Source organism: Cyprinus carpio, chromosome A2 (assembly GCF_018340385.1).
Source record: "Cyprinus carpio isolate SPL01 chromosome A2, ASM1834038v1, whole genome shotgun sequence".
Classification (NCBI taxonomy): domain Eukaryota; kingdom Metazoa; phylum Chordata; class Actinopteri; order Cypriniformes; family Cyprinidae; genus Cyprinus; species Cyprinus carpio.
In genome coordinates, this window is record NC_056573.1 from 14,595,710 (window position 1) to 14,607,826 (window position 12,117).

The following is a 12,117-nucleotide window of genomic DNA, read 5'->3' on the forward strand; positions in this document are numbered from 1 at the left end:
ACTTATAGACACAATGCTAGATGCTTGGTATTTGGTTTCAGCCTTGGTTGTTGTACAGAAGCAAGGTCATACTGAGAAATATTAGCCACATCATCACAGTTTATGAGTAAATACAACAACTCTGTTAAAACAATGGCTTGTTCATGACGTTTTCATGAATTTGCAGACTCCCTTCTTTCTGGCGGTCACTGCTCTGAGCAGTGGACCCCATTTGCTCCTACTGAGGAGTTTCTCTTTCAGTTCTTGAAAGACTGGGGGTCCGTCATGTTCCTCTGCCTCTGAGCTGATCTCCATCTTCTGCACTATAAGCTTTAGCAGGTTGTGTTGCTTTTCCATGGACTCTGACATCTCCTTCATCCTGAGAAGATTCACAGCACATGGACAGGTTAGATGCCATGTTAAATTAAACATAGATGAAAATGAGGATAGACTTAGTCTTTACTCACAACTTTCAAAACTTTGTCTACTGAAAGCTTTTCTCATTAAAAAAAAAGTTTAATCAGCTGAACAATCAATATGTTGTTAAACAACAGTACATTTTACTGAATGCACTACTTGCATCCCTTACAGCTTAGATTTTATTCCTGTCAAGAATTAAATATGGCTCTACCCTGGCTAAGGTATATTGGGTTTAATTCAGGAATTGATGCACTTAAATTTGGCTAATGAAGTTTTGCGTCAGATTGCTGTTACCTGTATTTCTGTTTGGTTAGCTCCCGTTCCAGTGGAGTTAACTGGTAGATGGTAGGACTGAGACGGGTCCTGGACTTCCTCACCTCGTTCCAACAGAAAACCCATCTTTTCTGTTCACAAACACATTAAATCTAACTTTACAAGTGATGGAAAGTAAATGCATTTTTTTTCTTTGAAAATGCTTTATATGTAGGAGTTTGCTGCTGTTATTTGAAATCATGCATTGTTTTACCATATACCACACAATTATCAAAGTTGGTTTGCCCTTTGAAACATGAACATTATCTTATCATTATTGTGCTGTCTGACCTTTCCATTGAAGCATCTGTTTGGGAATTCTTTGATGGTGACCTGGTCCACCCGTTTCATAAACCAATAGGGAAGCCTCTCCTCCAGATTAGTGTGAAGTTCAATCTGTGGAGTAGAATGACAACAAATCGTTGTTTTTAGGGGAAAAAAAGTATTCTTATTATAAGGACACAGTATTAGTGTGCTGGTGTTGAATTACCTGCATTGCAATCCTCTTTAAACATGCATTTGTCTGAACCTCTGCTATGTCACCGACAGCCAAACCAATCTAAGCTCAAAATACATGAGTTTGATATGTAATCTGGCAAAGTGGACTTTTTAAAATATTTAATTCAGAGCCTGCTTTCTTTAGGACTTACCAGAAGGTTCATGAGAAGAATAGGCACAAGTAAGACAAACCAAACGAAGATTGCCAATGTCAAAAGGGGGAAAGGAAGGTCTCCTTGCAGGAAGGGTTTCAAGAAATTCTCCTGGTAGTTGATTTCTCCTACCATCATGACAAAGGTCTGCAGCAGTGACAGGAACATCCTCCCGAAATGTTGCTGCAAAATTAATTCATATATTAAACTCAACCAATAAAACTAAACATTCAGGCTAGTGTTCCAACATGTCCACAACTTGTAATATTAATCTATATTAAGTTTAATAATCATTTAGTAACACTGATATACACACCTGTTCGATCATCAAGGCATAGAAGGCCAATGCAAATCCCAATATCAAGTAAAAGAACAGCAAAATAATGCTCAGCAGTGTCCGTGAGATCTCCCGAAACATTACCACATAAATACCGATCCGTTCAAACCTAAAGACATGAGAGATACAGATAAGTCCTTGAAGATTGTATGAAATACTTCTGTTAAATAATTCTGCTCTGTGGATGTATTAGTGATTCTTGCAGGCCAATACCGCTGGAGATAGAGGAGGAGATTCAGCCAGGAGGCCAAAGCTGCCAGTGCTCCAGCCTGCCAGTGCCAGGAACTCTTCACGTTTAGCAGTAGCGGCACCACGAACACCAGAGAACAGATCGCAGCGCCCCAGTCCATGTAGTTAGACAGATCCCGCAAATAATGCACCCGCTTGCAAAGGCAAGACACAGTTTAAATGATTAAGCTTACAGTACTTTAACTTGCAGAACTTTTCAAGCTCATAAAGTCGTGAGGCTGTCAGAGGAGTCAATTAAGAAGATGAGCATCCTCAAAATTATATTATATTTAACTTTTTGCATTATCATCATCGTTATTAGTATCATTATTACACTGTAGCCTAGGCGTGTCACTCTTCTCGTTACTCAACTGACCAGTTAGAAAATTGCTAGAGAAATTAAAAGAAACTTTCACATCTTGCCAAAATATGAATGAAATCTAGATTATTATGAATCTCAAAACATGTAAACTTGACAAAACACACCTTGACTAAACTTGAGGGATAACTTAATTTTACCATAATGGAGTTCTTCTATGCAAAGGGTTAGTAAATGTTAGATAAATTCCATGTTTAAATGTTTATAATTGTGTCTTGTGCACATTATTGACCATTTATGTTGTGTTGGTGATCGGTGAGATTATAACGTGTTATTAATTAAAGGGATACTCCACCCCAAAATGAAAATTTTGTCATTAATCACTTAACCCCATGTCATTCCAAACCCGTGAAAGCTTTGTTGGTCATCGGTACACAATTTAAGATATTTTGGATGAAAACCGGGAGGCCTGTGACTGTCCCATAGACTGCCAAATAAATAACAGTGTCAAGGTCCATAAAAGGTATGAAAGTCGTCGTCAGAATACTCCATCTGCCATCAGTGGTTTAACCGTAATTTTATGAAGCAACGAGAATACTTTTTGTAAACGAAGAAACCAATGACTTTATTCAACAATTCCTTTGTCAACAGTCTCCTCTGTGTCTCTCCATATCACCGTATGCTGTGTATGCTCTTCTGTATCAGCCGCGCCACAAGGATGTGCTGTTTCTACATGTATTTAGCTTTGATTTGAAAGAAAACAGTGCATCCTTGTGGTGCGGATGATACAGAAGAGCATACGCAGCATACGGTGACTGTTGACAGGAATTGTTGAATAAAGTCCTTATTTTTGTTTTCTTATAGTATTCTCGTCGCATCATAACGTTACAGTTATGTACACTGATGGCAGATGGATTCACAAATTCTGATGGATTATTCTGATGATGTCTTTCATACCTTGACACTGTTATTTACTTGGCAGTCTATGGGACAGTCACAGGCCTCCCGGTTTTCATCCAAAGTTCAAGTTTTCATCCGTGTTCCAAAGACGAACAGAGCTTTTACGGGTTTGGAACGACATGGGGCTAAGTGATTAATGACAAAATTTTCATTTTGGGGTGGAGTATCCCTTTAAGAACATCTTTGCGCGGGGTCATAATTTTCAGAAAATAGACCTATAATATACAAATCAAATCAGTTCCATGCAGTTATTGGTTTGATCAGTATTAACTCTACATATCAAACATTCCCATTAGACCGTTCATTCATTTGCTTGCTTGCTTGCTTATTTGACTACATACAGGTAAGGCTTGAAATATAAAGTGCAGTGTATACAAACCTGTTGAATTATTTGCAGGATCTCTTTCCCAACTGCATACATATTCATTGCAAGAACCAGGAACATACATGCTGTGATTATATAGGATTGCTGTATAGAAAGAGAAGTTGCATCATAGTTTTTTTCTTTGTCTTTCTTGATGCATTGCTTTAGTACAGGTTCCTCAAATCTTGCCCTGGGGGGCCAATGCCTTGCAGAGTTTAGCTCCAACCCTATTCAAACACACCTGAGCAAGCTCATCAAAGTCTTCAGAATCCCTAGAAAATCACAGGTGAGTTTGATCAGGGTTTGAGCTAAACTCTGCAAGGCAGTGGGCCTCCAGGACCGGATCTGAGGAACCCTGCTTAATGTACCTTGTACAGGGACGTGCAGACCATGTTGACTGATGTGACATTCCTTGCAGTGACCAGTGTGGGCTTCAGATTCACAATGAGATATGTTAGAGGAAACACCCCCAGCGCATACACCGTCATATTGAGCAGATGTGCTTTGACCCCATAGGCATTCCTGTAGAACAAAACGTTATTTAGCTCAGGATGCTGAGACATCAAAATGTAAGATTCAGGTTTCAGCTGTATAACTCACCATTTCATCTCCAAATATTTCTTGCAGACTGGATGTGTCAGCAAACTGACACGATTAAAATTCACCATAGCCTGTAGCGGAGACACATTTTCTGAACGTGGCCATTCACAATTAACACAGCTATAACATAGTTTTTGTAAAGTACCAACATTCAGTGCACTGAGAGGTTTGTAGGTGTTGTCTTTTTCCATGCCTGTCTTTTTAAGGTTTTGCAGTGGATGCTGAAGCCACCTGAAATTGTACTCAATCTGGAGAACACACAAAGTGTTAGCTGAAGAGGATGTTACTTTATGCATCTAGTACAAAAGGAAACTTACATAGTAATTGGTGCTGTTAACATCTTCCTCTGATTCCTTTATGCAAGTGTCTAGAAGATGCTGGGGAAATATACAATGCCCTGCTGGTTAGAGTGTTAAACCTTTAATTTACGTGTCAGGCTTGTCAGCAGCAGTAAAAACTCACTTTAAAGGAGTCTGGAAGAAACTCAATCATGTCCATGACAATGCAACGTTTTGATGAGTTTGGTTTGTACGTTGTCATCACCTCTTCACATCTGTATTCAACAAAGATGAGATAAATGAAGAAACTGGGAAACACATTTCAAACATTTCTAGAAATTGGCCAAGCTGACCTGTCGCTCTCGATTACAGTGTTGGTGACCTCCTTCCTCCCGTTATGTACGGCCTCATGCAAGAAAGAGGCATCATTCTTGTTGAGGATGATCTTGGCCCCTCTGTATAACAGCAGTCTTACTGCTGCCACATGACCTGCTCTAGCAGCCAGATGCAAAGCTGTGTTCTAAAAGAGATCAATATTCAGAGCACCACGATCATTTTCTGTAGCCTAAGTGTACAATTTTAAATAACTTTTTATTTTTAATATATTTTCAAATGTAATTAATTCCTGTGATGGCAAAGCTTCAGAAATATATATATATATATATATATATATATACAACCACATTTAATCAGTTTAATGCATCCTTGCTCAATAAGTGTTAATTTCTTTATATATATATAAACAGTTGCTGTGACCAAGTTGTGTCAGAAATGTTTTAACAAATTAGGCAAACTACCCCATCTCCATCAGTTTTGTTTAAAAGTTTGATGTTAGATGTCAGCAAAGTGTCCATGGTCTGTGTGTATCCTTCAGATGCAGCATGATGAAGGCATGACCATCCTCTATAGTCACTAAACATAAAGCATATAAATAAAGTATGCATGAAAATTTGACTTTGCTCAATAGCTTCATGGTTCTCGAATTTGATTTGACCAAAAAGTGAATTGTGCATGCACTTGTACCTGTGAAACAGCGCCCCCTTGCGTAGGAGAAGCTCGACTACTTTAACGTGACCTCCACGAGAAGCCAGATGCAGTGGAGTAAGTCCTTTCTCATCCCCCTCATTCAGCATTCTGGTGTCAGTCACCATCTCCAAAAGCCTGTGGCATGTGTTGATCCTCCCATATCTCATCAGAAACAAAAAATAATGCACATTACTACAATATGTATTTGCAGCTTTCCTACAGTTTGTTGAGAAGACAGGTAAATGCAAATTCTCTTTTCTGTTTTCTTATTGCCATTTCCGAATCTTCACAGTAAGACTCACTCGGCCGCAAAATGAAGTGCAGATTTCTTCTGTTTGGACTTTTGGTCCAGCGAGACCTCCAATCCCAGCATGTTCTTCACAGACTCTGGTATTCCCAGTCTACAGGCGTAATGGAGAGGAGTACAGCCCTCAGTATCCTCATCATTGAGAAGCTCTCTCACACTCTCGTGCTGTGGATAAACCAAAAGAGACTTCAATCAACTCTTTTTAGTGGCACTAACAGTAGAGGGCAGCAGTGGCTTAAGTTTAGGATCTCTAAGGAAGACGTGAGAATGAGTTATTCAGTTAAGCAACTCTCGTGCTGTGGATAAACCAAAAGAGACTTCAATCAACTCTTTTTAGTGGCACTAACAGTAGAGGGCAGCAGTGGCTTAAGTTTAGGATCTCTAAGGAAGACGTGAGAATGAGTTATTCAGTTAAGCATGGGCACGGTCTCTTAAAACCCTGTACGGTTTACCTGCAGTACCTCTGTGGGCAGGTTTTTCAGACCCCTGGGCTGCAAGATGGCCAGATGCAAGAAGTTGCATCCAGATTTGTCTTTTTTCTTCAGATCAGCTCCTACAAAACAAATAGATCAGTTTGTTAGTGTTATTTATTACACGGCTCTGTGGAATACTTGATTCTGATTGGTCAGTCGTGACATTCCGAGGTATGTTATCCTTTGATAACAACCTGTTAAAGCTAATAACACAGGCTCATCCGGGTAACAGCAGTCAAAATAATAATAAAAAAATTATTATAAATTAGAATGATCTATTATTATTGATGCTCATTTATTAAGGTTACCATGGGAGAGGAGCAGACTGACAGTTCTCCATGCTCCACAACTCGTTGCCAGAAGAAGTGGAGAATGGCCTTTGCAGTCAACAAAATCAATGTCAGCACCCTGTGGAACAAAATTATCCAGATTTACGGTAATTGTCAGAATATCATGTTTCATTTTACAAGCATAGTTATTTCGCTTCCAAACAACTGCAGTTGTCATACCTGTGATATAAGGTACTCAGAGAGTTCAAAATGATCAAAAATCGCTGCTCTGCAAATGGAAAATAAACAAGGAGAGATTTCTCAGATATGTTGGTTTGTTTAGTTTCGTTTAGTCAGGTTTAGTGGGTAAAGTCTAAGTACTTATGTAGAGGTGTCTGGTTGGCCCCATCCGTGATGTTGATAAGGTCACACACTTTATGGTAAGCCGTGAGCATGACTTTAACAACCTCAATGGCACCTTGACTACATGCAAAGTGGAGAGCAGTGGATTTATCACACTGTAAAAGGAAAACAAAAGTACCGGATTAGACATTGTCTGTTGGTGTCTATTTTAGGACAAAATCCTCCATTACCTGCTGCTGTTCAATTTTCGCTCCATATGCAATGCAGAGTTTAATGATGTCAAGATTTCCTCCACGTACTGCCAGGTGAAGTGGACTACTGCAAGATTTATCCACATAGTTTATATGGGTGTCAATCGACAGACCAACTTCTTCTCCTGTGAAAAATAAGAAACAAAAGACACTTGGTTTTTAGGCTCAGAGCACTAATATAATATTTCAGGCTCAGAATACACAGTTGGTTAGGTGATACAAAATCTCACCTTTCAGAAGAATGACCTCCAATGATTTCTTAGCTCCAGCAAAAGCAGCAGCATGAATTGCAAAATGACCTAGCTTGTTCTGACGGCAGAACTTTGCACCATGTTTGTACTGGAAGAGAGACAATGATTATATTGTTATAATCATCAAAAAAACAGAGAATATTTCAAACCAACTTACCAGTATGACCAGAGCCTCATGGTTGTCCAAAGAAGCAGCTAAAATGACAGGGGTGTTTCCCAAGTCCCCTTCCAGGTTCACGTCAGTTTGTTTATGCGAGACAAGTTGCTATTTAAAACCAAAAGTTTAATGATGTTATCTACATTGAGAGGCTAAATATATTGCTTCCAATGAAAAACACAACTATGGACAATAATATAATACTATATGATGCTGTGAGCAAGCTGACTTACCTCTAACACAAAATTTTTACCCATGCTGACTGCCATATGTAGCGGTGACTGCTGGCTGTTGTTTAGGATGTTAGGATCTGCTCCCAGAGTCAGAAGCACAGAGCAGCTTCCTGGCTGGTCCTTCTGCACAGCCCAGTGAAGAGGTGTATTCCCCTCCTCATCCCTGGCACTGAGCTCTGCAGTGTCAAAAATGAGATTTTTATTTTAGTTTAGTTTTGCTTCTTTACAGCAATATTTTACATTCGTATTTTGTCATTGATTCAAACTAAAATAAATGTCTAAAAGTGTGGTTCTATTACCTTGTTGTCCAGTGATCTGCACTATTAGTCTGATGATGCGAAAGTGTCCCATGGATGCAGCGTAGTGCATTGGGCTGGCACCGATGTTGTCACGTATGTCCAGGTACCTGGTGTGCTTCTCCAGAGCGACTACATTTCCTTGCTTAGTCCACTGCGTTTAAAATTCAGTCATGAGGAACGTTAGACCACCTGTACAAGCTGTCATCTCACAGTACTATCAGACACGGGAAACTGAAAGGCATGGCACAGAATGTTCTCTCTCTGAAAAGTTTATATTTTGTATTGCATTTTATGAAATGAGTCCTTTTATTTAGAAAGGACACATTAAATTGAATAAATATGATTGTTTCCACAAAAATATTAAGCAGCACACTTGTTTTCAACATTGATAGTAAGAAATGTTTCTTGAGCAACAAATAAGCATATTAGAAGGATTTCTGAAGGATCACGTGACACTGGAGTTTTGCCATCAAACTTTCAAAATCTTGCTGATCCCAAACTTTTGAGCGGTAGTGTATATGCATATTCCTGAATAAATTAGTGAATTTAGATAAGATGAGTACCTCAAATACGTTTGCAGATATCTGGTTGCTCTCGTCTCCATCCATTGCACTGTCGTATGACTGTTGTCTAGATTTTGACTCAGTTTTGGAGATGTTTGTCATTTCTGCACATTCTTTAGTCATCCTGCAAGTAAACTATATGAAAAACAAGAGAAAATGTCATTTATTGTTACGTCCCATGATATTAACTTTTCCAAAATACAAGTTTCAACAGATCAGAGCATCAGATAAACAACACACAAACAAGAGAAGAAAAAGTTTAAGAGGCCCATTCTTACCCATTTGGAATCTCCTATGTATTGGCTTGTGTGCGGCTTTTTTGCTATCAGTGAGTGGGTTTTTATAGTGTGGTTAGATGTGTCCTGGTTATCAGATTACACTGCTTTACTAAGAGAGAGAGTGCAATAGAGCCTTTGCTATTTTTCTGATGCAGCCAGCTCGTTCCTAATGAGACTTACGGGTGCACTTAGAAAAGAGCAAATATGTAAGTTTATGGATTCTGAGAATCAAGTTCCACAAGCTACATTACATTATGAGGTTTTATGTATGAAATGATATAATTGTGATTCTGTTTAATTCATGTTAATTGTATTTTATTGACATCATCCATCTTTTTTCTCAGGTAATTCAATAAATAAAGCATTACTTGGGAGATTTGTAAATATCAATGAAGGATTTAGGAGTTGAAAGGTTACATATTACCATCAGAGTGGTCCATTTTAGGTCTACGATCATTTCCTGTGAGTACTACAGAGGCATAGACCCCTGATTATGTTCATGGGTCATTACTGCTCATGAAGATCATTATTTATGAGCAGTACAACTGAAGCCTGGCAATAGCAAAGTTTTAAAGTATTGTTGTATCTCCATACAAAATATGACAAAAAACTAAACTAAGTAGCATGTGGTTAAATCCATAATAGACTTACAGTCATTGCAATCATGTAATTTGGAGCAGAACCACCAAATCATGTGAGGATTACTTTTGTTGATAAAGCAAACAGCTCATGTCTAAACTAATTATTAGCATGTGATGTTTAGTAACATGTAGATGTTTGCTTTACTTAGAGACACTAGACAATAGATTTTGTCTTCAATTTCATAGCACAAATTGGAGGTTTCTGATGTTTAACATAATAAACATTGCCTAGAGTTACCTAAGCAAAAGTCAAGATCTCTTGACCGCAAATAGTCCAATAGTTCCTTTCTGTTTTAAGATTAAAAGATATAATGTTTCAATATCTAGTTACATGATAATTCTTGGTTTTATGATCTGATCTTATCTTTATTGTAAACATTTGCAGATTGGTGATAAGAAACAGAATTGGCTAGTTTTATTGTTTTTTATCTAATGATATAGTGGTGAAAGACCTATACTGTATAAAGATTATTGGAGTACATTTAACAAGAAAATACAATTTCAGTCTTTCTATTTTAAATTTTCACATTCAGTTGAATGTTAATTGCTGATTCTGTGTAATTATTTGTGAAATTTCTTAGCCATATCTGAGTGAAAACCAAATGTTGTTGTTTTTTGAGTGTATATGATCCATAAAAACTAAAAGGAGTGAACTTGTATATAGTGAACTTACATATACAGTTGGGCTCATAAGTTTACATACCCCTTGAAGAATATGCAAAATGTTCATAATTTTAACAAAATAAGAGGGATCATGAAAATTGCATGTTATTTTTTTATTAGTACTGTCTTGCATAACGGATGTTTATACTCCTCAAGACAAAATTATAGCTAAATTTATAAAAATGACCCCCTTCAAAAGTTTACATACCCTTAAATCTTAATAATGTGTATCATTTCCTGGAAGATCCATGAATGTTTTTTTATGTTTTGTGATAGTTGTTCACGAGTCCCTTGTTTGTCCTGAACAGTTCAACTGCCTGTTGTTCTTCAGAAAAAATCCTCCAGCTCCTGCACATTCTTTGGTTTTCCAGCATCTTCTGCATATTTGACCGCTTTCCAGCAGTGACTGTATTTAGCACATTAAACAAAGAAAATCATGCACAGCTGTGTATATGGGGGCTTTAGATTCCCTGCCATAATTTTTTGTTCTTTATTTTCCTAATTTTGAACATTTAAATTCAAAAATATTAAATTACTAAGATTAAAATGCATATCTGTGTTAGATTTTAAAGGGTCCAAGCCTTTGGAAAGTTTTAAGTATCAAGACCACCATCCTGACACATGGCCTCCAGTTTTGAGGTTCTAAGGGACTCTCACACACCAGCAGATTTGAGATTGGCTGAGGAAATGCCATCGGAAGACAGACCTCTCAATGGGAGGAACTACTGCCAGATACTATAGCTGGTATGGCTGACTCTATGAGATTGGTTTAAAATAGCAGGACCAGTGGAAAGCACAGAGACTCTAATCATGGCAGAACAAGAACAAGCACTCAGCTCTAAATCAATAGGAACGGTCCTCCCGAGACAATCCAGCATCTAATAGCAGGATGCATGATACGAACAGGAACTGCATGCACTTCTGGCACATCAGGATTTAACAGGGAAGCATCAGAATTCCCAAATCACAATAATTTTGTGATTTTAAATTAAGCAAGCATAATTTTAATTTAAAAGTAATTACATTAATTGAATGTATAGTACCATACCACTATATATAATGTAATATACATATTTAGTTTATATTTATATTTACATAATGTTTTTCATGTCGACTCATTTTGTTTTAATCAATTGCAAGCTCTTTCTCTCTCTTCAGAGACTGGGTGGTATTGGGTTACTCTCCATAATCTCTGATTTTATGAGTCTCAATGATGTGAGAGCTTTGGGTGAAACCTTACCACCTCATGGGGCTCTACTGTTACAAGTACAATAGATTTGTCTCTCTAGTTTGTCAGAATCATCACTCAAGACATTATGGTCCTTCCAGCTGTCTATTCCATTGGTGCATCACTTATGTACAGTTTGAGAGAGGGAGGGACTGCGACCTCTCAGACCAGAGAGACGGTGACCACCTGCTTGAAGGTTTTGTATATATATATAAGCTTTTAGGTTTTGTTCCAATGGCATTGGTGGCATAATGTAGAAAGCCTTAAACTGTTTCCAGTCTCAAATAGCTTTGTAGTATAACCTCAATAGTTACACTTCAAAGTGGCCAACTTTTGTCTTTTGTTTTTATTTTTTGCTGCGTTATTTTTTTTATTTATTTATTTTTTAGAGAGAAGAAGGGACAAAACACTAAAAAATATATTATTTAAAATCTAACCATAAAATGTAACAAAAATACATGATAACAAAACAATATAATAAATAAAAATTTAATATAATAATGAATGATGTGTTATGCAGGGACTTCTGAAAATGTCTTTTTCTGTTTCTGTTTTTCTGTTTGTTTGTTGTTTTATACTCATAAATGATGTAATTATTTTACATTATTTACATGATTTATCATTGAAGACAATCATTTACTGTAAAGCTGCATAAGTTTTCTTAAGTG

General features: G+C 37.4%; 1 protein-coding gene across 1 annotated transcript; it reads right to left on the bottom strand.

Annotated features, from left to right (window-relative positions):
* Positions 1-107: 107 nt before the first annotated feature.
* On the bottom strand, positions 108-9,750 carry LOC109111665 (transient receptor potential cation channel subfamily A member 1-like). The gene is made up of 27 exons (XM_042774555.1): positions 8,640-9,750; positions 8,077-8,227; positions 7,778-7,953; positions 7,545-7,652; positions 7,367-7,475; positions 7,116-7,261; positions 6,904-7,040; positions 6,763-6,811; positions 6,562-6,661; positions 6,233-6,333; positions 5,776-5,945; positions 5,471-5,635; positions 5,245-5,359; positions 4,801-4,967; positions 4,632-4,722; positions 4,487-4,546; positions 4,319-4,417; positions 4,170-4,240; positions 3,938-4,091; positions 3,585-3,674; positions 1,912-2,081; positions 1,678-1,807; positions 1,362-1,544; positions 1,202-1,270; positions 1,003-1,107; positions 694-803; positions 108-358 (listed from the first exon to the last, which is right to left on the bottom strand). The coding sequence occupies exons 1-27, from the start codon at positions 8,760-8,762 to the stop codon at positions 142-144; spliced, it is 3,366 nt and encodes a 1,121-aa protein (XP_042630489.1). The 5' UTR covers positions 8,763-9,750; the 3' UTR covers positions 108-141.
* Between the last annotated feature and the right edge of the window lie 2,367 nt (positions 9,751-12,117).